The 27,419-nt window shown below is 45.4% G+C and overlaps 1 protein-coding gene and 1 non-coding gene across 3 annotated transcripts; both read right to left on the reverse strand.

The window, feature by feature from the left end:
* Positions 1-817: 817 nt before the first annotated feature.
* Ybx3 (Y-box binding protein 3) lies at positions 818-25,615 on the reverse strand. 2 transcript variants are annotated; one of them, XM_052720118.1, is made up of 10 exons: positions 25,253-25,615; positions 21,637-21,700; positions 20,686-20,719; positions 17,375-17,464; positions 15,810-15,932; positions 12,373-12,579; positions 6,351-6,442; positions 4,309-4,480; positions 3,722-3,820; positions 818-1,376 (listed from the first exon to the last, which is right to left on the reverse strand). In XM_052720118.1, the coding sequence occupies exons 1-9, from the start codon at positions 25,488-25,490 to the stop codon at positions 3,755-3,757; spliced, it is 1,086 nt and encodes a 361-aa protein (XP_052576078.1). In that variant the 5' UTR covers positions 25,491-25,615; the 3' UTR covers positions 818-1,376; positions 3,722-3,754. The 2 variants fall into 2 exon arrangements, with proteins under 2 accessions (XP_052576078.1, XP_052576079.1); XM_052720119.1 differs by lacking the exon at positions 12,373-12,579 and having other exon boundaries at positions 25,253-25,613.
* LOC128100206 (small nucleolar RNA SNORA70) lies at positions 16,791-16,919 on the reverse strand. The gene has a single exon (XR_008214720.1). It is a non-coding gene; the product is annotated as a small nucleolar RNA SNORA70 (small nucleolar RNA).
* Positions 25,616-27,419: the final 1,804 nt, after the last annotated feature.

Below are 27,419 nucleotides of genomic sequence, written 5' to 3' on the forward strand. Positions count from 1 at the left end.
AGTTTACATAAAAGGAAATCTTTCCTTATGTAAAAATCAGATAAATCCCCAAAAGGAAAATATTTAGAGGGGACCTTTCTTGTCACTATCACCGAAACTATGTAAACACAGCCTCAGAACTATTTACAACAGGTTATTTACCGTTTCCGAGGGTAACCTAGGAATGACAAGACAGGAAGCTAGGCACTGTTCCACTTTAGTGTGGGCTATGGACATGCAGGGATTGGGATACAAGGTGTTGAGACTTGTCCCTTAACGAATAGCCAGAGACAACTCTGTATACATAGGACATGGTTTGGTGTAGAAACACTCAGTTATAAAGAGTACTTCATAAATCTACAGAAAATTGACAGTAGATCTGAAACTGTCCATCCAGCTGCTGTTCTGATGACTGGCCAGGAAATTCAGCCTGTGACACCTCATCCTAACCACTCCCTACCAGAAATGAACTTATCTCTAGGTTGCATATTTCAAAGACACCCACCCAATTCCTATGACCTCAAATTCATGACAAAACGTGAAACACTCACTAACTCATCTGTGTTTGGCTCAGCACTTAACAGTAACTAATGGCCTGAATGATGTAGGGGAAAGGAAAATACAAGGCTGGCGAGAGTGGTTAAGAGCACAAGCTGCTCTTCCAGAGGACCAGTCTGACTCCAGCACCCACACGGCAGCTCACAACTATCTGTAACTCCTTCACTTCCAGGAGATGTCTTCCAGAGATCTCTCTCTGGCCTCTGAGGACACCAGGTACTCCCGTGGCACACCGACATACACACTTAAATTTAAAAAAAGACAGGAAAATATACACTAGTTACACAGCTTCTCCTTTGAAGGTAAAAATTTTATTTTTGAGGAACTTGTTACTGCACATTTCAGAGAGAGCTATGTAAGAAAGCAAAAATGTTCTCCCCTCATCCTAGGAATAAATAAGGGCATAAAATTTTGTTTTAAATCATGACACTTGGAAGTTTAGCACCAGCATCCAAAATGAACAACAAAGGAAAAAGAGCATTTACTATATATTTCAGATTTCTTTGGTTGGGGTAATCCCCATGTGGTATTAATATTTCTTCTTTTAATTCATATTACCAAAACAGTAAAAACCAGGAAAAAAATATAAAGTTAGTGGTTGCTGAAACTGGGGAGGCCGCTCTCCTGCGTCTGTGCAGGTTCCCGGGATGCAGCTTGATGGACATTGCTGGCTCATTCCCTTTGTAGCTGTTAGTTTCGTAGAGAATAGCAGTAAACATTCTAATGTCCAAATCTTGGTTAGTCTTCCATTTTATTGCTTAGATGGTTCTTTGGTGTTGGTAAGGTCGTGGGTGTGCTTTTTGCCTTGTTTTTGAATTGTCATTAATTCTTAAGGTCACCTGGAAGAAATTAAAGTCAAACTTAGCAAGATATACAATGACCAAAAGTTAGGACAAACAGGCAAAAATTACTTTCATACAATTCAAAATTATTTACAAGGCTCTAAACCAAGTATACATCTTGCACAGGTAAAACAGGATGAAATTCTTAGTTTTTGGTGAAATACTTTTACCAAGTAGAAAAGTCAGTACACAATAACACACACGAAAAGCCTTCTATGACTGCCATCTGTAACGCAGTGTTGTGAAAGGCAGAAACAGGCGGACTCTTGGGGCTTGCTGGCTATTAGCCTAACTCTATAAACAACAGAGTGGGTTAATGCAGGTCTCACTGGGGACTGTGTCCATTCTGCCTAAAGAAACAAGGAGCACTGCTGCCAGCCAGCACAGCAGTGTGCTCTCTGGGAGAACCAACTCCAATCGCTCAACACACTGCACATGAAAGCTCATTATAAACCCAAAACTGTTCCCTCAAAAAATGGCTCCAAGAGAGTGGGTTTTACAATGTACAAGGGCAGCAAGAAGAAATAGATAAAAATCAGAAGGGTTACAGGTAGAAACCTGGGAATGAGCCAGGTATGGTAGCACATGACTGCAATCCGAACACTCAGGACAAAGTTCAAGACCAGTCTGGACTACAGAATGAGCTGAGGGCACCTGAATCTAAAAAATGAGCCCTAGTCTGTCTACCTCTCTGCCCTGCCCCCCCCCCCCCCCCCCGCCCCAAAACAACCCAGAACCCAAAACAAGTACAGTATAAACTTTTAGCCTAACCCTCTGACAGCTGTAGCTTCCTGGCTACACTTCACTCTACTAGTAAGACTGACAAAATCTTCAGTAAGACAGAAAACAGGTGACGGGCACACTGAGAGGCTGCTCTTCTCCATCCCCGTTCTAATACCTCAGTGTTACTTCAAACACTCCTAGACAGTCCTAGCCAGCCGACCAGCAGCGGTTGTCAACAAGGCAGAGGATCAACTGTTCAATCCCTAGTCCCCAAGCAAGCTAGAGCTGCAGAGTCCTCACTAGATCTCACACCACACTGCACTGTCACAAAATAAGTAACAATGATCAGAAGATGGGCAAGGAAAAACCAAGTTTATGCTACAGCTAACAGTTTCTAGAATTTAAAACCACGCCCTGGTCAGGAACCTTAATTATCCAACCGAGCCCAGTATGGTGGTGCGTGCTTGCAATCCTTGATCACTTGAGTTCAGACAGCCTGAGCTAAATTGTGAGACTCTTTTGTTTGTTCTTTGAGACAGGGCCTCTCTATTACGTAGCTCTAGCTATCCTGGAACTCACAGTCTTTCATGTGCTAGGAATAAAGGTGTATACCAGCACACCTAGCTACTAAAACACTGTCATAAAAACCAAAGCAAAACAATGACATTGACTAACAGGTGCCAGAACAGCACTGGTTTTCCTAAGTGTCCTTTAGAATGAGAACAAGTCAGAGTCCCAGCACTCAGAGGAAGTGGGTGGCAGGGGTGCCACCCTAGTGCCCTGTGCAAGACAGGAGCAACCCCGGAGTTCGGTGGCCAGTGAGTCTAGCCAATGGGCTCAGCAAGACCCTGTCTCAACAAACCCTCTGCTCTCTACACAAACACACAAAAGCCAACTGTCAAGCCAGGCATGTGGGCACAAGCACTAGGGGAAACTTGAAATAGGATTGCCTCAAGTTCAAGGGAGCAAGTACCAGGCCAGCCAGGGTTATAAAGCAAGACCCAGTCACAAAACACCACCACCAACACATGCATTAAAAAATAGGTAATAGGGTGGGAGTGATTAAGAGTGCTTGCTACTCATCCAGAGGACTTGAGTTTAGTTTCTATTACCAACACTGGGTGGTTCCTGACTGCCTATTACACCTCCAGAGGATCTGACAGCCTCTTCTGGACTCAGTGGGCACTCACGCTCACAAGCACATATCCCCACAGAGACAAACACATATACACTAACTTATAAAAGATGACACGTCTAAATAAATAAATAAAATCGGGCCACTAGCTGGCTTACTGGGTAAATGTGCTTGCTGTGCCAGCCTTCTGAGTTTCATTCCCAGACCCCATGGTCAGAAGAACTGACTCCTGAAAGCTATCTTCTAACCTCCACACATGTGGCACATGCACCCACACAAATAAGAATTTGAATCAATAAAGGCCATCTTAGAAAAAGTGGAGATCATTAACCTGTCTCCTTACTTATACCTCAACTTACTCAAATAGGGTCAACCCCAAATATACTGTGCAGCCAATCATCCTCAACGGCCCCAATCTCCGAGGTGCAATGGAGACCACGGATGGGCACAGTGGAATCACAGGTGTACTGAGAACAAGGCTCACCCTGCTGGTGGTGAAGGTGCCTGGGGGCCAGGGTCACTCGGCACTGCTCTGCTCGGTGGCTGGAGCTGGGTTCTCAGTTGATGCTTCACCTGCCTTGGTCTGAAACAAAGCAAAACCAGAACTAAAATCTTTCAGAGGATTGTGCTAAAGGGTAAAAAGTCTCAAAAGAGAATTTTCTCACCAAGGAAGAACAATAACAATGAAGATTTCCACTTCTCCATGTGTGAGTCAGAGATTAAGTGGCTTCTAGCTGGCCAATAAATAACCCTCTCCCTAGAGTACACGGCACATAATAACTGCTGTCACTCTGTGCTTACTCGACATCGATTTCCTCCTCTATTAACTACTGTCCTTCATCCTAAGTTCCCAATCGCTGCTAGTGTAATTCCTCTAGAGACTGTTAACAAGTCAAACACTCAGTGTATTACAGGCAGAGAATAGTCTCTACAGATGGATGGATCCTAAGCAAAATGCTGTGCTTGTCAGAGTCCAGTTTCACACACAGCAAGACCATCTTCAGGATGATAAAGAAGGCGGCGGCACAGCTGAGGATGGCTGGGTGTGTCCCTCCTGGCTGCTGCCTTTACCTCTTTGCCATCTTGTGAAACAGTGTTCAGGGGACGGGGCCGGCGCCGATAGTTGTAGGGGCGTCGGAATCCGCGGCGGGCAGACGGCTGGTTTGGACCATTGGCCGCTTGCTGATTCTCTTTATCTTCAGCCTCTCCAATCGCAGGGGCAGGTCGTGGGCGAGGAGGTCCCCTAGAGCAGGGAACAGAAGCTACGTGAAGACACATACAGTGTGACTGAATGCAATGTGTGGGCAGGGATGGGGGTGGGAGGGATCTCAAGGACACAGGGTTGGTTTACTATCGAATCAAGTGATTAACAAGTACTTGCTGAATGAATCATCCACAGACCAGACCTGCAGATGCAGATGGAATGTAGTCTTGGTGAGAAACTTTATTTCTCCATTATTTTGCTCCTTCACTTGTTCACACATTTGTAGTAAACCAGCACACAGTAAATATATAGGGTCCTACAAGGGACTTTGATAGGAACCTAGGATAGGAAAATGAAGAAAGACGTATGGCCCAGGACGCAGCCTCCACGAAAGGTGACCCAAGCCAAGACCAAGACTGTTAATGAATCAACCATGTAAGGAAGGTCGTGGTACAAATCCTTTCCCAATATATTTTACTTTTGTTTTAATAAATCCCTACTGATAAATTAAAAGGTAAAAGTTGAGTATCCCTAATCCACAAATCCAAAACACAGAATTTGAAAATATGTAAAAAGCTTAACTAACACCTTAGAGCATTCTGAATGGGGATTTTCCCGTTAGCATGTTCAACTAGTGAAACACATGCAAATGTTCCAAAGTCTGAAAGTGAGAACAGTTCTCTGGTACCTAGATTTTAGATAGGGGAGGGGCAACATGTAGGACACACCATCCAAGAAGTCCCATTAGTTCCCCTCACTTCAAGTGAGAAGGAACTAACAAAAACCCCTATCATGAAGCTTCCACAGTGAGATGGCTCTAAGTGAAGAGCACCTGTACTCCAAATGCTGTGCACTCCAGACCTGTGGCCTGGTTTCTATCCCTGGAACCTGTGGTAGAGATCCGTCCTCTGACCTACTCATAAACGCTGAGGCACACACACAAATGATATTTAAGGATGAAACCAAACAAAACAGTCACCCAAAGGATCTCAGAGAGTCTAGCCCAAATGAGGCTTTGGAAAAGAAAAAGCATATTAAAATGGCCCACCCTTCACTAACAGTAATGACAGTGGGACCGACACCCAGGTGTACTGAGGGCATCATGGTAAGTAGCACAGACCCCTGAATGACTACTCCATTTTCATATTTTGAAACAGGGCTTCACTGCAAGCCCTGACTGGTCTGAACACTGAGATCTACCTGTCTCTGCCTCCAGCTTTGAATAACATTTGAAAATGTCCAATGTACAGATCTGGTGTCCACCGCACAGTCCAGAAACATGCCAAAGGACGTACAGCTACTAAACTCTGATTCTTCAGAGGCTATGTGTTCCATAGCTAGATTCAAAAGCCCCAGTAGACTACCTTGATGACTCAAATATTCAATATCTCAATTTCTCTCCATTTCTGGAACATTAAACTGCTTACCAATTAACTCTTATTTTGTTTAATTTATTAAAAAAAAAAAATTAAGCATTAAGCCAGACATGGTGTCAAACACCTTTAATTTCAGACTTGGGAGGCCAAGAGGTGAGGCATGAGGAGCTCAAATGTGAGGCCAGCCCAAACTACATACTAAATAGGAGGCCAGACCTGGCCACCACACAGTAAGACCCTGTGTCAAAACAAACAAAAGAAGTAAAAAGATTAAGTAATTCATGTGACTTCAAGTTGCAGGCCACGACCAACAGCCCAGTTAAAGAACAGCATTTTGACTGCTAAAGAGTAAAATATCTTAACACTGTGTAGAGCCCAGGGCTCTATCCCCACCATAAAAAAACTCAGGCTTGTGACCAAGGCCACCATTATCTTCCAATAATAAGCATAACCATGAAACAGACCCACAGTGCCCTCATCCACTCTACTGTACCTCACTGTCCCTCTCAAAAAGCTGTGGCAGACACTCATACCTGCGGAACCTTGGGCGGTAAGTTGGATTCCGATGAACCTGGAGCTGTGCTCCCTCAGGGACTCCATCCTTCATCTCTCCAATCTCACCAGCCTAGAGAGGGCAACGACAGCTGGAAATGAGTCAGGACACAGGGCAAGGAGGGTCAAAGCACATAGTCACGTGCGGAAAACTGGCTTTAAAAAGCAAATCAGAGTCAAGAGCTTTGTTATCCGGCCTGATGCTCCAGTAACAGCAGCCCTACTTACTGGTTATTTTAACGAATGACAGGAAAGGAAAACTCGTTCCTACTGCGATAGTCTTCTCCCACGTCCTTAGCACAGAGCACCTAGCTTTTCCCACAACATTAAAATCTGACCCTTTCAACACTAAAGAGACTCTTAGGGACTTGGGCTACAGCTCAGCTGGCATGGCTCTCAGCTTGCACATGCAAAGAACTGGTTCCCAGCAACAAAAACAAACAAAATAACTTAATAAAAGGAAATGACATATTTCTGAGCAATAGGACATGTTCAACTGCTTCAAACTCAGATGCACTGACTCATTAACTTATACTGGTTTCCCATCCATGTCACTGTTAGCTGAGGGCAGGATTTAAACGCCTGGAAGGATTTAAAGACTGGGGGGGTTCAACTCAGTACTGACAAATATTTAGGGTAACTTCACCTATAGCTCTTCCTTGTAGCTTTTTCATCCGTTTATGTCAAGTGTAACATTTAAAAGTATAATGTGTTATTTACTTGCGGGGAGGTGAGACAAGGTTTGGCTAGCCTCAAATGTGTGATCCCTCTGCCTCAGTCTACCACGTGCTAGAATTACAAGTGTGTAGTCACCACCCCCAACTTAAAAATTCCTATGCTAGTGATACAGCTCAGCAGATAATGCTACCTGCCTCTAAGACTGGTAGCCTGGATTTGCACCCAGGGACCCACATGATGAAAAGAGTCCTTGGTCTGCAAAGTGCTTTTCCTGCAAGCTGGAGGGCCTGGGTTTGGACCCCCAGTACTAATGTAAAAAGCCAGGCATGCATCTGAAATCCCATAAGGGGGGAGGCAGAGACAGGCAGATCCCCGGAGCTCAGTGGCCAGTTTCAATGAGAGATCCTGTCTCAAAAATAAGATATAGGGCTGGAGAGACAGCTCCGAGGTTAAACACACTGGCTGCATCATCCACATAGTGGCCCACACTACCTCTAACTCCAGTTCTGGCCTCCAAGGGTACCAGGCAAGCATGTAGAACAGACATACATGCAGGCAAAACACTGCCCCCAACACATACAAAATAGTAGTCAAGTATTAATAATATAGAGATCAATAGAAGACACCTGTCATTGACCTCTGACCTCCACATACACATTCGCACTCAAAAAACAACAATCCATCCAAGCCAGGCATGGTGGCACAAACCTGTAACCCCAGCACTCTGAAGACTGAGGCAGGGACATCACCCTAAGTCCACGGTCAACCTAGGCTACTCAATGAGACCTTGTCTCAAAAACAAAACACTTCCTTGCTCCTCCTCAGAACCAAATACCATCCTCCATCTTTTTAGGATAAAAGGAGCACGACCATTTTCATCACCCACCAGCATGCCCACTAGCCTCCTCAGGATTAACTCCTATTTTACCCTGGATGAGGGCTTCATGTTCATGTTTGTTCTCAACCCTCGAAACAGACTTAACCCTATTTACCTCTAATCTATCACTGATTATATTTATCTCTAATCGATCACTGATTAAAGCTTATAAGCCTCTTGAAACCACACCCACCTCTTTCATTTTAAAATAACCACAAATGGACATATAGAACAATCCTCAAACCACATTATAGTTTTACCATGTGTCAATGTCCCTTTCTATTTAGAATCATGTATTAAGTTTATTTGTATTTCTTTGAGGTGGAGATGTTTCATCTTTCTTGGTTTTCATGATCTGGGCACCTAAATTTGGGTTGCATTACATTTACTTCATATGCCTCTGATAGGAAAGGTCTCCACTGAATGCTCTGTAAGGAAGTCCCTTCACGGCCTGTAAATGCCTTATTCCTCAAATGTTTCATAAGTTCACGTATTTATTTCACCTATATGGACTCATGGGTTTCCATTTTATTCAGCAAGCTATCATCTGTTACATTCATTAATGGCCAATAGGAACTCCTGCATTCTGGCTCGCTGCCTCTTGACAAGTCTCCAACATTCTTTAGAGTACTTCCTGCCTTTTTGGCACAGGATGTTCAAGGCTTGTACTGTATTTTCTGACCCAGCTCAGAAAGCAAACATTTCTAAAAGGAGCTTCTTTCTGTACAAGAACTGTACCCAGAAACAACCAACCAGGGATGAGCTGTGCTCAGCACTCCTAGAGTATCCCTGCTTTGGGGTCTTTAAGTAGCAGTACACTCACAGAACACACACATGATCCCGATGTGTTCCATGTGTATGGCTACCTTCATCTGCCTCACCTAGCAGCTTTGGTAGTGAGTTCCTCATATGTTAAATAAGGGGCGAGTGAGACCAGGGGGGACTCAGCACCATCAAAAACAAATCAAGAAAATATCTTGCCATGATCCCACATTTCTCTGAGCTCCTTTACAGATACAGTTGGCTACAGAAAACCCACCCCCATCACTACCAACCATTAGGAAGGAACATCAAAGAGCACAGAGCCTCTCTTCCCACTTCCTGCCATTTAACTTCTCACCATAATACTCCACTATGAGTAATCAAATCAGACCACCAATCTCAGCCTCATTTCCTCTACTTCCCAACTTCCTGTAACAGTTCCTTCCTGGAATGTCCTGCCAGCATGCCCCTTCCCACAGTCCTTTGCCAGGCAATACTCACCTTCTCAATCTCAGCCCTGACACGGCAACCCCGGCAACCCCATGGGGGCTGCATCTCCCTTCACTGGACACTCCCCACTCTGCTGTCCTAGGGGCCATTTCTCTGTAACCAAAAACCTGCTTTCCTCTGCTGTACTGAAACCTCTCCACAAGAACCACAATACTGTCAACTGCCACATCTTAGACGACACTTTCCTCTGTTCAGCCACTCTTGGCCTCTGATTGCTTTTTCTGCCAACCTTCCTGCGGAAGAAAGACTTCCAAAGCATCTTTCTCCTGAAACTCCATCTTCATTCTTCTCACACTTTTGCTCAAGTCCACAGAGGTACCAGCTCCTCCCACCACATACTTTTGCAATTATCAAGCACCACCCGTTTGAGGCACTACCCGGCCCTGATCACGGAGCCTCACTTGCTGAAGCAGTGCAGTATCTGACTCACATGTACACTGTTTACAACGGTCCACCTCCTTGATTTGCTCACTGTCCCCCACAGTCTGGTCATGAAGAGTAGATACCACCATGATGCTTATTCTTATTGCCTCAGATGCCCATCTTGGCCTCATCAGGTTTACAGCAAGACAAAGGTCCTTACCAAGCTTTAGCAGGAATGACCCGCCTTCCCGAGATCTCAGCGTGCTCACTCCTTCCCCTGCACTCACCATCCCAACCACATGCGCCTGCATTTAACATTCTGAACCCTCCAACAACAAACAAAAGGCAGAAAGGAAGGTCACTGGCTCATTATCTTTGTGTGGGGGTGTATGATGGGTATTTGGTGATTCTCTTCTTTTTTGGCTTTAGTTTCTCAAAGCACAGTTTCTGTGTAGCCCTGGCTGTCTTAGAACTCTGCATACCAGGCTGGCCTCAAACTCAGAAGCTGGATTAAAGCCATGGAACACCATGCCCGGCTCTATGATGTGTCTTGTATGTGTCTGTGTGGTAAAATGGGTATATAAATACAACACTGTACCCGTAGAGGACAGAGATCAACCTGAGGTGTGGGTCCTTGCATCCCACCATGTCTGAAACAGGGTCTTTTGTTGTTGGCTACTGTGGCAGTCAGGCTAGCTGGCCTGCAAGCTTGTGGAGTTTCCCCTATGTCTGTCCCCAGTCTTGCTGTAGGAGAGCGAGCAGTACGTACACACACTGCTACGCCCAGCTTTACATGGTTTCTAGGGATCTGAGCCTGGCTAGGTCTTCATGCTTGCATGGCAAGTACTTTGAGAGAACCATGACCCTAGTCACCAGTTGCTAATTTTTAAAAACATTCAAATCTCTTTAAAAGATGGTAAGAAAAGCAACAAAAATATGGAAGCCACATTACTAATTTCAAACATCTGCCACCTGGTAGGTGCCACAGTGCTGCTTCCTTTTCTCATCAATGACTTAGGTTTAGGAGCTCTATTTGTCAAATACACACACTACCACTCTTGAAAACTGAGACCCTTTGGCTACTGATAAATGTCCTTAAGCATCACACAAACACCATTGGCCTGCATGCTGCATGGCATCATTTCCCATGCTGCCCGCTAACACTCCATGAAATCTCACTCTGCTGTTAAGTGTCAAAGCCTTTTCTATCTGAATTTAAATTTTTAACTACCCCAGAGATCTACTTTTACTTTTTAAAATAATTTACAATGATGGTAAAGACACCTAGTTGCATGTAAACTTTATGAAGTTTTCGATTTCAGCTGTTGATCTGGCTTAGGCAAACTTAGTAACTATGTACCAACACTGCAGCAGTATGCATGAAAGACTCTTTTGCTGCAGACATCTAATAATGGGTTTTGTTTTCAATATGGAATGGCTATGGTCAGCATGCATTACAATCACATGTAGTTTTATGTGTTGCTGAGAGTAAGCAAGCTGCTAAAAAATGCAGCATTAAGTCACGATACTAAGACACCAAGAATCATTTTGCTCTGGTCTTCAGTATGAACTATACTCTTTTTTTTTTGGTTTTTCGAGACAGGGTTTCTCTGTGTAGCTTTGCGCCTTTCCTGGATCTCACTTGGTAGCCCAGGCTGGCCTCGAACTCACAGAGATCCACCTGGCTCTGCCTCCTGAGTGCTGGGATTAAAGGTGTGCGCCACCACCGCCCGTGAACTATACTCTTTTAATGATATGTGAAAGAATCACTATCATCTCAGGAAGTATGCCAAATAGCACGATTACCCCAGAAAGTCACTGATAAAGCAACATAACCAATGTTACAATCCAGCTGACTGCTCTCACCCTCATTTCCTAGAAGCCCAGAGTGTTGCCCTGAAGACGCCCACTGTGCCGCATGGACCAAGTGTTCCCATATATCTGACACTACTTGTTATTTTTAGCACATTTGTCAGGGGCAGCTGTTGAAGAGTTAGAAGGGCAAAAACAAGAAGCCTTGTAGAAACAACAATCATGCATGATGGGAATGGGAGGAGTGTAGCAAAGAGACTGAACAGAATGTTCAGTCAAAACACTGGTTGGGGGGGGGGGGGGGCGACCCAAGTCCACTAAGGAGGAAAGAGCCGTAGCTGGTAATAAATAAGGACCCAAGTTCCCTGGGAATTGCAACATTGGTGTAAAGCTTATTACAGATTCACAAAAGCTCTACCCATTTCCAGCACTTGATCTACATACTGTTAGCTTGCCGGAAAACCAGCACTCTCTTCTAATTTGATATTCTAATTTTCCACTGTGCTCCACCTTCATGTTTAATAGAACATTCTAGTAAAGGCATTCAGTGCCTCCATTTAACAGGTGAACAACAGTTTTCTCAAAATTTGAAATAACCAGTAACAGAAACAGGATTAAAATTTTGGCCCTTTTTGAGATCGGACTCCAAGTTCTTAATCTGTCTCAGTATGTACCACAGGCTAGCCCTAAACTCAGACTCCTCTTGCTTCAGGATGCATCGTCGTTGTGCCTGGCTTGTTTTTTCTTACAAATCTACAAACTAGACACCCTACTACCCCTCACTGTGCCACATGATATGCATGTTCATGATTTACTTCAAAAAATGTTTCTATGAGTGTTCTCAACAGGCAGTGGGCCTTGCCTCAGCTTTGATAGTATGGGAAGCTGCAAGCAATGTGTTACTTCCGGTAGCTGGCGTTGAAGGAGGAGGAGGAGGAGGAGGCAGAGAAGGACGAAGGGTGAGGACTGCTGAGGAGGAAGGAGTCCCAGGTGCATTTTACCTGCATTCTGTTGGGATGGGGAAAGACCCGTGAGCGACGGTCAAAGGTCTGTCCCACGTGGTAAGGCGGGAAACGCCGCTGCCGGTATGGAGGGCGATACTGGGGGCGGCGCAGCTGATTCCTGGCCCCAGAGAACTGCCCATCTGTGGCAGGGGGCTCAAATCCTTCACTGCTGCCGCTCCCTTCCTCCTCCTCCTCCCCAGCGTACTAGCGAAGCAAAGAAACAGAGTTTCAGAAGAAGTTACAGCCAGGCAAGAACCAAAGAATACCACTTAGGATGGCTATCACCAGAAAACACCCACAACGCCCAGAGCAGTGACCGTTCATTGTGCAGACACAAGGCACGTAGATCAAGTGATTGCCTGGGGTAAACTACATGGAGATTAAAATAGATCTATGCAGATAACATACCGAGCAGCAGAAAAGCAAGAGCAATCAATTACCAAATCTAATGGCACTGAATTAAAATAGCAGTGTTAACAGTAGGCCCCTTTCAATGTGTCTCCCAAATTTACCCCAGCAGGAAAAGTCAAGAACTGTCAAGAAAAAAAACTTTATGATGTCATCAGTAGATTTGACCTAGGCAGTATGCTTCCTAGGGCAACAAAGAAAAAGCACTCCCAAAACTCCACTAAGACGTTCATCTCTCACCAGCTTCTAGGATACAACGGCATGCAGTCTCTCAAAAGAACAAACACAAAACGACTCCCACTATCTTCTATTAAACCATACATCAAAGACTTGCAATGGTACAGTTAAATGCCAGCCTGCCCCCCCCAATCTGCACAGGATTTTCAATTGAAATGTTTTATATCACTATAAGTTAATTTAAATTAAATATTATAAACCCTTCCCTTTGAATGGCTAGAAACAAGCTTTAACTGTATTTTAATAGCAGTAAATCCTAATACTAACCATTTCTAAATACAGAACTTAGAAGATTACTCATGTTTCCTATTCTTTATTTTAACAAATTAAACTAACAAATACTCAAGGATTTATTATCACAAATCTCACTTAAGCCAGTCTTAAAAAGAAATACCTGTAGTTCCTTTAAGGTGAATTGAAAACTAATAAGCTCATGACGAGGCTCTCTTAGAGGATGGGTTTAAAGCTTCAGAGCCTCCACACCAAACACACACGCCCAACTAAACTCCCCACAGAACTGGTTTATTCTAACTTCACAAACCAACAGCACACTGTTCTCTGAGGTACCAGGGGTTAACTCAAAGGCCCATCCACGTTAGGTAAGCGCTCTACCACTTAGCTATATCCCAGCCCTTTTTTTACTTTTCATTTTGAGACAGGGTCTCACTAAGTTACTCAAGCTGGCCTTGAACTCACTCTGTAGCCCAAACAGGGCTTGAACTTGCGATCCTCCTGCCTCAGCCTCCCCAATAGCTGGGATTACAGACCTGCGCCACCAGGCCTGGCTCATTCTACTCTTTATAAAACCTGTATGAATAAATGATTCACAGTTATGTAAAGACATACTTGCATAGAAAATATTCACCACATAAATTTCTGAAGGCATATCTCTTAATTTCACACAGTCAAATCTTCCATAAAGACCCTTATGAGGCAATCACAATGGCACCACCACTGCAGACTATACTCAAGTCAGGACAATAAAGACCTCCACACAGACAAACTATATTTTTTCCCAGCTCTTGGAGGGAAAAATCTTTAGGAAAAAATTTTACCTAAGATTTTTCTACCACTTTTACTTTTGAATTGACCTAGACATCAAACTGATCACAGAGATCTGGGACATGAACAAACTTGAGTTAACATCCCCAGAGTAAACTGCCCATCCCTACCCCTACCCCTCAAACATTAAGAGGTATCTGTGTACATAAATGTGGAGGCTAGAGTTGGACACTGGGTGTCTTTCTCAATCACTCTCCACTGTATTTCCTGAGACAGGGTCTGTCACTGAACCCGTAGCTCATGAATTCAGCTAGGCTAGCTGGATGATGAGCTACAGGGATCCGCTTCTCTCCCCCAGCACCTGGGCTCACACACATCTCCAACAGTACTCAGCAGGTGCTGTAATCGTGTCTTCATGTTTGTATGGCAGGCACTCTGAGCCTTCTCCCAAGCCCTCGTGACTTTTTTTTTTCAAAACCAAAGAGTAAGAAAAATATAAATAGATAAAACATAAGGAATGCAATAAAATCAACATGAGGTGACAGGAACAAAGAGGACAGTTTGGAAAGTGGAAGCACTTAGGAAAAGATGTGTACCTATCAAAATGGAGCAGAGTATTTTCATCTGTAGATTTTTCTTTCTTTTTTTTGAGATGAGGTCTTACTACATAGCCCTGGCTAGCCTGGTACTCAAGAGGTCATCTGCCTCCCTCAGTGCCCCATGTGTAGAGATTAAAATCCATCATACCTGGCTAATTTGAAGATGTTTCTCTTTGTATGACACAAGCACCTTCCACACTGTGCTCACAGAGTACCCTGACATACATACATGGCGCTGGCACCAGGCTCTACTTCCACAAACATCAGAAATATAGACTATTATATTACCATACCTTCTGAATTCAAATCTAGCAAGGTCCTCACGATCACAACTGGGTTCATTATGTTTACCTTGAGAATATTCCAGCCAGCTTCACCTGAAAATGCTTTCACCTGGACTGAGACTAACTGAAAGAACTAAAAATCAGTAATCAGTCACCTCTTCTTAACTTTGAAATAAGAGCAAAAGGCTTTCCTACATAAAGTAGCCCCTTCACTGAAGCAAGTCGCTCAGCACTTCTGCAGGGAACATGCACAGTGATTTCCAAGACATCCCTGACTCTTGCTTGCCAACCAAATGCAGACTTCCTTAGAGGCCAGCTGTCTCAGCACCAAGGCAGAAACAGGTTGCACAGCTGTGAGAGGAACCCCAATCCTGGTGCCAGTGAATACCACACAATGAGGAGCTGGCCAAAGAGAAGCTTTTGGACATCTTGGCACCTTAGTTAAATCTTCTGGTTACGAGGTACTTGAATGTCTGTTACTTGCCACCAAGTCCATCCTAAATGATACAACTTCTGACTGTCAAGTTTCCAATAGGACAGTTAGCTATGAGCAAAATCTGGGCACTAAAAATTCCCCTTCAAAAATAATCCTATCGCCGGGCGGTGGTGGCGCACGCCTTTAATCCCAGCACTCGGGAGGCAGAGCCAGGCGGATCTCTGTGAGTTCGAGGCCAGCCTGGTCTCCAAAGCGAGTTCCAGGAAAGGCGCAAAGCTACAGAGAAACCCTGTCTCGAAAAACAGAACAAAACAAAACAAAAAAAAAAAAAAAAAAAAAAAAAAAAAAATCCTATCTCTCTATCTCCAGGACATGGCACCTTCGGATATGGTATTTATCTGTTCCTATGTTCATTCAGTTTTCAACATGAGAATATTTGCAATCAATGGTTAGGGACAGACAACATACATTACGGGGAGGTCCACGGCGTCTGCCATAGTAGCCGCGTCTGTAGCGGCGCCGATCAGCAGCATAACGACTCCCTTCTACAGGAACTCCATCTGGACCAGTCACATTTGCTGCTTCAGCACCCTGAGGAAGGAAATGGAAGGTCTCTAATTACCAAAGAAACCAAGTAACTTCCTCCAGCAACAGACAACTTTTGTGTTAAGAACTCCCACTATGATCCTAAAAACACTGTTTTTAACCACCTCAATAAGAGTGCCTGGCCTCCAGAACCACATACCTAAAGCTTGAGAAGCCCCACCCCCTTGTCTGGTCAGCCAAGTTTAGGAACAGTGCATATTTTTTAGAACATGAATGAATGACTAAAACACACTTCAACGGAAGACAGCAGAAATACAATGACACGTGCTACCATGTGCTGAAACCTGGGATACCCTGAGATACCACCGGAATCCTGGTTGGTTGGCTCCAGATGCTCTGACCAGCCCTGAGTCACTACTTAGTTGGAAACATCTCTGAGCTTTGCAGAAACAGAGAAGAAAAGGCCCTGACATAGGAACAGTCTCTACACACAGCCCTCCTTTAGGCCTTATTATATTCTTGACAATGACTAAGAGCCCTTTTTTCTACTCCTAGGTGCTAGGGACGGAAGCCAAGGACAAGCATGCTAGGCACAAGTATTCTAACACTGAGCTACATTCCCAGGCACCACACCACCAAATTCATCTGCAACAAATTTGTACAGAAAAGCCCCATTTCTTGGAGATATAGGATATTCGAGGGAATCAGGAAACTTCAACCTGCCCCATCTGGGACCTCAATCACTTATCTTTACTATGTAACTAGGTACAGAGGTACATACTTATTTGGCCAGTGTGAATCTTCGCTATCAAGCCCTGGGGTTTCCCAAAGTCATCCTGCATACCTGTTTGGATCCTAAATTCTGGAGAGCATGAGATCAGAGCCAGAACACCTACTGGGAAGCTTTGTCTCCTAGGTCCCTTAGAGCAACCTATACAAAGAAGAGGCTGTGTACACTATCCAGGAGGCTGCTGTCTGCAGCCATTGCAGGATCCACCGCGAGAGGAACCAGGTTGGCTTAATTGGTTGCAGTCAACACTTTTTTGGCAGGGAGGTGGGAAGGGTGTACTTCTGAGGCAGAGTTTTTTAATGTACAGCATAGGTGGCCTTGTATCTTGCAACATTCCTCCTCCCTCAGTCTTTCTGGGATCACAGGCAGGTACCTCCATGTCTGGTTTCTGTGGTGCTGGAAATTGAACCACGGGCTGCATGCATGCTAAGCAAGTATTACCAAACAGGCTACATGCCTGGCCCAAGACAGTTTGGGGTCCAAAATAAATGTATCTTAGACTTTGAGAAACTGGCATTTATTCCAGAGTTCCTTTAAGTATACAGCATACTGAATATTTATAGTGGCATCCAGTAAAAACATTTCTGTCTCCAATTCCTTCTATCACAAAAAATTTAATATTTCACTGAGGCTAAAAAGCCACTTACTATACAATAAAATTATGTGTCAGCACACTCTTACACTACCAGCTTCTCACCTTTTCTCCTTCAACCACATCAAACTCTACCGTTTCTCCATCTCCCACACTGCGCAGATACTTGCGTGGATTATTCTTCTTGATGGCGGTCTGTCAAAGAAACAGAGAACTCCATTGGAGGTGTACTCCAATACTGAAATGCATTCATCAATTTCATGATAGCCAGAATATCATATCTGTATTTAACTTAAACAAAAAAACCATTCTTCCATTACCCTGCATCTCCAAACAACACTCTACACCACAGTGAACATTCCTTTCTTGGTTTCTGGGATACTTCAAAATGTATCCCAGTAGGTGGATGGATTAAAGAGATATAGTCAGGCAAGACACTGAATCAGTTACATCAAGCCAAGAGGGTCCTGAGACTCTCCTGTCTATGGCTCCTTCCACAAGGGCAAAAACGCCTACATGAGACCTTACACAGACACAGAAGCATGGTTTGGGTACAAAGGGTTTATACACAAGACAATTTCAGCCTCAAAAGCTTTTAAATGGGAGTGGCAGACTGGAGTGATAGCTCAGTCATTATGAGTACATACTGCTCTTGCAAGGACTTGAATTGGGCTCCCACACTCACAGTATGTGGAAGATAACCGCCTACCACTCAGAAGATCTGGTGACTCTTCTGGTCTCTGTGGTGATATACTGTGTACCCTAATAAACCTGCCTGATGATCAGAGGACAGAGCCAGCCACTAGATTAGACATAGATGTCAGGCAGTGGTGGCACACGCCCTTAATCCTATCATTTGAGAGGCAGAGATGCTCTGGATCTCTGTGAGTTCAAGGCCACATTGGAAACAGAGCCAGGCAGTGGTGGCACACACACCTTTAATCCCAGGAAGTGATGTCTGGGAAGAGAAAGGCATATAACATGTGAGGAAACAGGAACTCACTCTCTTTAGGCTGAGGATTTCATAGAGGTAAGAACTAGTGGCTGGCTGCTCTGCCTCTCTGATCTTTCAGCTTTCACCCTGATATCTGGCTCTGGATTTATTAAAAGACCACCTGAGATTCGAACAACAGTCTCCACTGGCACTGCACTCCTGTGCACATAGCTACCCCCCAATAACCATAAATAAAAATAAAAGGTGAAATAAAAAATGTTTGTGTGGCTGGATACCGTGATGCATGCCTGTAATGCCAGCATTTGGGAGGCAGAAGTAGTATGATCAGGACTTCAATACTAGATTCTTTCTCAAAAATAAAGATTGCCTTGGTGGCTCATGTTTGAAATTATCAACACTTGGAAAGATGAGTCAAAAGGACCATTATGATCTTGAGGCCAGCCTGGGCAACAGGGAATTTAAGACCAGTTTAGACACAAAGAAATTGCCTCACAAAGGTAAATGAATAAAAATGAGTGATTTTAAAAAAAGGAATACAATATCAATGAGATAAATATTCATGACCCTATATACTATGATAATATAATGAATAAACAAATCATTTCAGGAAAGATAACACACAAGTGTAATCTGGTCTTTATGGATGAGGAGACATGAGGCCAACAGGTGACTTTGGAGCTAGCAGGCTCAAATGGAAGAGATTCGTATCCCTACACTGTATCTGTGAGTTCTTAACACTTCCTACCTCACATGCCAGTAGAAAACTTGAAGAAGATGCCACTCTGCATCAGACATCTGCACCTACATCGTCTGCTTAAGAAAAGCCCCTTTCTCTTTTTCAAACACAGGGAAAGAGGAATCCTCAACAAATTTCCACTTCCCTGGCTGGCATCTCTAAACAGTTAAAGGGCTGGGGAGTTTCTATGGAACTAGGTCAACCTCATTTTATAAAGCGATTAGACGTGTAATCCAGCCTTCCTCTACTCCGAGTAGGAGGGAGAAGAGAGGAGGGAAAAGTGAGCCAATAGGGCAGAGACCTCACCCTCTCCAGGAGGCGGCAGCTCTGGACAGGATGTATGCACACACAACATGAACATTTAGCCATTCCAAAAAACAGCCCCTCCCTGCCGGCTCTTCCCTTTTTCCTGTTGAACTGGGCAGGCCTCAACACACTGAGGTGACTCACCACACAACCTCATGGGGCTGGAATCGGGTCATTAGCTCACAGGCTAGGAGGCCATCACCAGCATGGAAACCCCTTTCTCCCAGCAGTCACTGAACAGGGCACTTCTCCCAAAGGCCATTAACCTCCAGATGTTACAGTCAACACTTCCTTTTCAGTCTGTTAGGACTTATCTCAACAAATCTACTCCAATTATCTAGATACAACAGAAATGTATCCCACAGGGCAGACATGGAGGATAGAAAATACAACTATAGGTTTTTATATGTGGCTATCTCCAACTACCAAACTCCAGCCCAACACATAAACCCGAGCACTAGGGAACAAGTGCAGCACATGGGCCCTTACAGGCCAGTGTGCCGCCGTCAAGCTTTCAACCCTGAAAATGGCATGCCTCTCTCAGACTGAATATACAAAAGGAACAGCTAGAATGGGTGTGACTTCTCCTAACCTACTTTATAAAGCAAACAATCCAGGTTGATAATAAAGAACATCTGAGGACTGAGACATATGAAGCAGAGTTCCACAACACTCACTTGCTCAATTATTTTCAGACAGAATGGAACTGGAAGGGGTTGAGGGGTGGGTGGTCTTTGGACCTGGACATGTACTAGACACTTCTCAGTCAACAGGAGAGAGAACTATCTAAGAACAGGAAGCTTTCTCACCTCTGAGACACACACACACACACACACACACACACACACACACACACACACACATCTACCCTTCTGCTTGTGGGTACTGTTCACAAGACAAAGGAATTTTATCCAACACCAGATCAGGCAAAAGCCAGGTTGGCTCTAGCCAGGCAACCAAGAGAACCACAGCATTAGGCCAGTAAGAAACTGACATAGAAGCAGTTGTTTAACTGATACGACTTCATTCAAACTTGAACAGAAACCACCCAAATGCTTGAAAACAATTAATATGATGGGACAATGGAAGGTTTATCTGCCACTCTTTTTTTTTTTTTTTTTTTTTTTTTTTTGGCTTTTCGAGACAGGGTTTCTCCGTGTAGCTTTGCGCCTTTCCTGGAACTCACTTGGTAGTCCAGGCTGGCCTCGAACTCACAGAGATCCGCCTGCCTCTGCCTCCCGAGTGCTGGGATTAAAGGCGTGCGCCACCACCGTCCGGCTATCTGCCACTCTTAATAATGTCGAACTGAGCTCTCATTCCAAAAACAAAAACAAAAACCTGAAGGAGTTCCGGATACTGCAATCATTTGTAGAACTCTCATACAACCAATGTAAGTATCACTGCTAGAATCCCTCTTACCTGGTGTACAAACACATCTTCTTTGGTGTCATTTCTGTTGGGAGGCAGAAAAGAAAAGAACAACTCAAAATTAAAGGTTCTGAACCAATGTACTGAGCTGAGATCTCAAGACCTAAAAAACACAACCTTTTAAATAGTTTGTCTTTTCAAAACAGATGCCGAGAACCAATACCCACAGCCCTCATCTCTCCCAGATGCCCCTGCACTGCTCTACACTGCATCACAGAGATCCAAGCATTGGATTCCCCACACAGAAACATCCTTTGCTCTCATGTCTTTCTCAATCACATGCTGTGTAATCAGAGCCCTAAATTTCCCTCCCAGCAAAAGTAAGACAGTCAAAAGGACAGGGCACAGCTGTGAACTAGGCTCTCCTTACACTGAAACTTAAAACAGCCTCCAACCACCCCACCCTAACCTCCACCCCACCCAGACAGATTAGGAAGAAAACAGGAGGAATTGGTTTTAAAAAGCAAGGAAATCACCAACACCCTGTAAAATACATCCCCATGTTCCCCACCAGCCTGTGGTTACCTTCATTCCTGTGTAGTCACAAGCCACCATGGTTTAAACACTGGCTTCCTCCTCACAGGACTTGGACCAAACCAGGGCTGGGCTTACAGCCCCAGCTCAGTTACTCTCTAGTGTGTGACCTTAAGGAAGGCTGCTTAACCAGGCTCTCTTTTCTCCATCTGTGAAACTATGGATAAGGACTAACTAAAGCTCTCCCCACTTGCCTGCAGTTTTCATCTGTTCTCTTCTAAAGGCTAGGGTATATGAATGTTTTTAAATGTCTTAATACAAATAATGACCAAAAGCTTGGAAATGAGACTATTTACCGTGCTTACAAATCTCAAAATGTATATATACAGCCTATTAATTAATAAAGTAGGACAATGGACTTGTAACTGCCATTGCTACAAAGTAGGTACAAGAAACACAGACACATACCGATTTATAAATCCATATCCATTTCTGACGTTGAACCATTTGACAGTGCCAAGGACTTTGGTGGCTAAAACAGGATTAAGCAGATATGTTAGCACCTGACCTACAAAGAGATAAAGCTCATATCACTAAGGTCCTGATATCATTACACAAAGCCAAAACACCCTTGAGTAAACCATTAATGGCTTAACTCCTTCCCTGCCCCCCCCCCCCAAATGGGTAAGAATGTGGAGCTGTGATTATCATGCAGTACTTTTTACCGAGGCCTCAAGGGGTGGTCACATGCCTGGACAATTCTGCGGTAATTAAAACTGAGAAAGGTGGTTGAGGGAATGTGCTAGTAAAGACTCAGTTCTAAGGCAGAGGCAGCTGCACATGCCTATAAACCCAGCACTTGGGAAGTGAAAGCAGGAAGATCAGGGGTCCAAAGCCAATGTGGGCTGCCTAAGACCATCCTTAAAAAACAAAATTTAAAACACAAAAGCCCCAGGAAGTTGCCAGGGCTGGGGACTTGCTCAGCTTAGTGGCAGAGCACTTAGTATTCAAGAGGCAACAGGTGTGATTCTCAGCACAAAACCAAATCAACAACTAGAAAAAAAGGAAAAACATTCCAGTCAATTCACCCACAGACATTTCCTATGTGCAAGGGAAGAGCCACAGAGAAAGTACAGATAGCTGGGCCATCTTATCATTTTCATACTTTGAAATACTAGGCAAACTTTAATAAGCAACACAGGAGCTCCTTCTTAGTAACCAACCTACAAAGATATAAAGAAACTTGTCTGGTGGCCAAATGAGGGCTGGTCACCAGTTCAGAGTAATAATAGAACTGATGCTGGCTCACCCCAGTTCTGTACTTACCATCTCCAACACAACAGGCCCTTTTCACACCAAGGTCTTTCACCTGCCGTCTTCAGCTGCTAAGAAGGGGTCCCTGGCATTCCCTAGAGTCAACTTGATTACTGTCTCTATCCTGTCACGGGCAGGATAATTTCTCTACAATGCCTCACTTGAGAATTCATCAAGAAAAACAATCTAAATTCTGTAGATACCCATTAATCTTAAACTACTCCAAATACGACTGCTGGAATCAATGGTGCATGTCAAATTTAGTAAACTCTAGGAAATAGATCTAAATCCAGGAAATGCACAAGACAATCAAGACTCAGTCAAAAAGAATACCTGGCAAGACTACACTTAAAAAATGAAAAGTTTAGGGGTGAAAGGTACAGATCCAGGCTGCCTCGCTGAGAGATGCTGTTCTGAGTGACACACAAGGACAGGCTTGCAAAAGCATCTTAGCTTTCTCTGAAAGGCTATTCAGCCTTTAGCTTAAAAACCAATCTAATTTGAGCTTCAGAGCAAAGGGGAAAAACTGATGTTTTCAGATGTCACCAGACACAAGAGGTCAGGTTTGGATAAACAGTATGACCTCTATGCCTGGGTTCTACATTGGAGGATTTTGTGTTTCTTTCAAAACCTCTGGACCTACAGATACACTCACGGAGTCAAACTGATAGAAGGGCAACACTAAGCTGAGTGGTGGTACACACCTGTAATCCCAGCCCTTGAGAGGTGGAGGCAGGATGATAAGGAGTTAAAAGTTCTCCTCTGCTACAGAGTGAGTGAGGCCAAGGCCAGCTTGGGCTACTTCATGAGAGCAGCCTGGAAAAATAAAAAAATTAGTGCAAAACCAAAAGACATACACAAGGAAGGTGGGGGCAAAGGTAACGATAGCACCACAAGGGAAAAGATGAGAAAGATTCTCAAGTCTGTTTTCAAGGTTGAAGGTGTTTTTTACTTCTCAAAGTAGTTTAAAAAGCACTAATTCAGCTGAGCAGTTGTGGCTCATGCCTTTAATCCCAGCACTTGGGAGGAAGAGGTAAGTGGGTCTCCGTGAGTTGGAAACCAACCTGGTCTACACAGTGAGACTGTCTCAAAAGAAAACAAACAAGCAAAAACTAATTCTCCAAATATTTCCAAGGACTTAATATAACCAAACAAATTCACTCACACTTTAATACTACAAACATATTTAAGTACACAACAAGGCACTGGTGGAGTTCCCCCATCTAGTTCTTTTTACTCATGTAAACTGTTTTCCCTAAAAGACTACGTGGTATAAACCAAAGTTGAGGCCCCTTTGCAAAGACCAGAATGAGAGCATCCAAGAACAGATATCCATTTCAGTCAGCACTGGGTCCAGAACATTTTGGGTATCCATGTGTCTGCTTGGCACAGGAGATGGCAGACCACACTGGACAAAGACAAACAGTACTCAAGTGTCAGGTGCAAGGCTTGCCCTTCATTTTCAGAGTCTGGACTTTTGAGTGGCAGGATGAAAGACATCAGAGTCGTCACCAGGTTATCTGGCAGAAACAGAATTAACTGTTGGAGATTGCGGAAATTAACCTTCATTTATCGGCTCCCTCCATCTCCAAAGACATTATCTACTAGAAGTGCAAGGATCAAGTGAAAACCTGTAGGATTCCATCTTTCCCTCAGTAAGGTATCATTAAGAACCTGCTTTGGTTAGCAACACGGGGTTCTTTCTTTCATTTTGTGTGGAAGTGATCCAAGCAGAATCTGGTGGAAAGTACCACAATGCAACACTCACAAGACCTTAAAGGAACTTTTTAGTGAGGATTGGGAGAAAAAAGCACGCAATTTGGCAGGAACTGAGTTTTTAAAGCCTTGGAAAAACAAGAACCGAAGGATTGTCGAGAGTTGGGAAAACCGAATGGTGTTCTGTTTCTTCCACTTATCCCGTCAGCTTTTTTGCTAAAAGGGGAGGAAGCATGGAGGACAGACGAGCCCAACTGGCCCCACCCAGAAACAGTGAACACTACTGAAGCATCCCACACCATCTGTTAACTTTCCTGTTTCGGAGAGCGAACCACATGCGCCACGCACACACCCTTCAGGGAGCTTATCCACCACCCACCTGCTTGGCAAGCCCGTGGAAGACCTCACACTGGGAGTTCCTTAAAGATGAGGACACCGAAATATAGGGCAAAACCAACAGCCACCGTTGCAATGCCTCTGCCTCCTAAAAATCTCCAGTCTCCACCTTCCCGTTTCCCTTCCAGTTACAAGTCCCAAGGTAACCATATTTTGGACACATGTCCTACTCCACTTCCGACCAAGTTTTTCCCAGCCCCACACCACGTGCGTTCCCACAGTGCGGGGAGAGGGAACTGTGTAGCAATTGGTGGGCACTGGAAGGCTCTTTGCATCTGTGCCATGGCGAGGGGTGGGGAGGGCACCCGCCCCAAGTTTCCCGAGACGTTGCAACATCCCTGTGCCGGCATGTGGCCGGCAGGAGCATGGCGGCTGTCCCAAACCCACGAGGGAAGGGCGTCGGGGACAGACACCTGACCCTCCCAGGCCAGAAAAAAATAAAAAAATACAGAAAAACAATAAAGTCTTCCCAACTCACCCCGCCCATCCCTCCCCGGAATCCCATCTCGCACCCCCCTCCCCCTCACCGCCCCAGGAAACGAGCTGCTTCCCGGACCCACAGCAAAGACTCCAAGTCCCGGCCCACGTGTCCCAGCCCGCCCTGCATCCGCGTCCATCCTCGCCCGCCGCCTCTCCAGGGCTGCACCCGAGGACTCACCGAGAACTTTCTTCTCCGCGTCCTCGCTGCCCGCGGGGGCTGACGAGGCCGGGGCGGGCCCGGGGGCTGCGTCTCCACCGGGGCTCCCCGCGAGCAGCGCGGCGGGCGCCGGGGCCTGGGGCGCGCCGCCGGCCGCCGGGCTCTTGGGCGCGGGGTCCGGGGGCGCCGCGGCGGGCGCGTCGGCCGCGGCCTGCGGGAGCGTGGTGCCGCCGGTGGTGGCCTCGCCCGCCTCGCTCATGCCGCCTCTCCGCTCTCTCCGGGCACCTCGGTGGCGGTTGGCGGCGGTTAGCGCGGTGGCGGTCGCGGCGGCCGGCTCGCTCTCGGGGAGGCCGGTGCGGATCGCGCGGCGCGGCGGCGGGCGGCGGCTCGAGGGCGGGGGACGCGCGCGCTCGCGGTCTCGCTGGGTCTCCCGGCCCCGAAGATGGCCCCGCGCAAGTGCTCGCGGGCGGCGGGCGGGCGGGCAGGCGGGCGTGGGGCGGGGAGAGGGTGGGGAAAGCCGTCTCGGCTGCTCATTAGCATTTAAAGGCGCCCGAGGTTCTCGGCAAGGCTTCCCCAGGCTGGCGGTCCCGGGGCTGTGGGCTCCCGCACTGGGTCGCCGCAGAGCAGAGGGGGATCCCCCTCCCCAAGACATCTTTCACCTGAGCCTGCTTCTTGGAGAGGTGGAGTGGGGCACCCACACGCCGCCTTAAGAAAAAAGGAAAGCCCCAAGTCCTTTACATTTTCGCATCCAGCAGATAATAAAAACTATTCTGGGTGCTGCGATTAGGAACTAGAATAACCCGGGCGCGGGGGCTGGCTCGCTCCGGTAATATGGAAACGTCACTGTGAGTTCGAGCCTAGGCATGGGCTAGTGAGACTGCCTCAACTACCAATTCTCCCAAGAAATAACACAGACACAGGATTGGAGATGTAGCTCGGGGAATCCAGTGCTTGTCTAGCAGGCACAGAGCCCTGGGTCTAGGCGTGGATCAGTTCAAGGTCATCATCTGCAAAAGAAATTTGAGGGCTACAGGAGACTCCCCAAACAGTGCATGCGTGTGCCGGAAGACCACTCCTCCTCCAACAAAACAAAAACTGCAATAAAATCTTAAGCCCCATTTAGCGACTCCACAAATGAGAAAATCAAAATCTAGACCTTATAGAATTATTGCAAATGCAGGATTTACACCAGTTAGAAGCAACAGATAATAATAAGCTGTTAATACGCATTAACCTACTTTGAAACAGCGAAATAAAGCCACATCATTCCTTTTGTTTCCAATTGGCTGTAATTAGCTCTAAACTGGTGAAAGCTTGAGCAACTGAGAGCAGGGCCTGCAACAGCAGGTAAAGGCTTGTCTCTGAACCTGACCACCTGAGTTCCATCCCAGGGCCTACCTGGTGGAAGGAGAAAAACCAACTCCCTCAGGTTGCCCTGACCTCCACACCTGTGCTGTGGTAACAGCATGCTTCCCTGCCCCCCATAAATGGGGGAAAAAAAAGTTGTTGTTTGTTTGTTTGTTTGAACCAAGGTTTCTCTGTGTTATCCCTGGCTGTCTTTGTACCCCCTCCATAAGGCCAGACTAGCCTCTGAGAGCTCCTCCAATGCTGCCTCCCCAATGCTGAGAATAATGGGTACTACCATGCCCAGCTTAAAAAGCAGTTTTTAAGGAAAAAACAAAAACAAAAAACCCAAGAGTCCTCCTGGCCTCTAGGATGAGAAATAAACGAAGCAGCTCAACTGTAAGCATTCCTAGCCCAGGAGCACACATTATCCTTTACGGAGTGATGCTGAACACATATGATCAAAAGACTGAGACCTGTACCAAGGACTGTCTGGAATACAGAGCCATTTGGCCCCTATAACTCAAAATGGTGCCTCCCCTTAATAACCCAATAATTATGAGCCAACTCCTCAGTGCCCTGGAGTTGCTAACCTTTATGCGAGTTTTCCAAAGGTGCTGTGACAAGTGGATGAATTGCCATACATGTTTTCAGTGTCTGGTCCAATGAAAGTTTCCCTTTAAAATTCCCTCTTTCCCCAAGTATTTACTCTCCTTTCCCCCCTGGAATTGTTGGTCATGTCACCCTCTGCCATCAAGATGGTAGCTCTCAAGTGCAACTCAGCTCCTCTTACACTTCCACCAGCTAACACAATGCCCAGTCTACACCTTGCACACAGTTAATG

The sequence above is a fragment of the Peromyscus californicus genome, unplaced genomic scaffold (genome assembly GCF_007827085.1).
Source record: "Peromyscus californicus insignis strain IS unplaced genomic scaffold, ASM782708v3 Scaffold_6__1_contigs__length_162567912, whole genome shotgun sequence".
Lineage (NCBI taxonomy): Eukaryota > Metazoa > Chordata > Mammalia > Rodentia > Cricetidae > Peromyscus > Peromyscus californicus.

Coding starts and splice junctions, on each gene's coding strand:
- Ybx3 (XM_052720118.1), bottom strand. CDS start 25,490: ATGAGCGAGGCGGGCGAGGCCACCACCGGCGGCACCACGCTCCCGCAG. Junction 15,933..17,374: donor ATGTGGTTGAAGGAGAAAAG/GTGAGAAGCTGG, acceptor TTCCTTCCTCAG/GGTGCTGAAGCAGCAAATGT. Junction 6,443..12,372: donor CCCATCCCAACAGAATGCAG/GTAAAATGCACC, acceptor TGCCCTCTCTAG/GCTGGTGAGATTGGAGAGAT.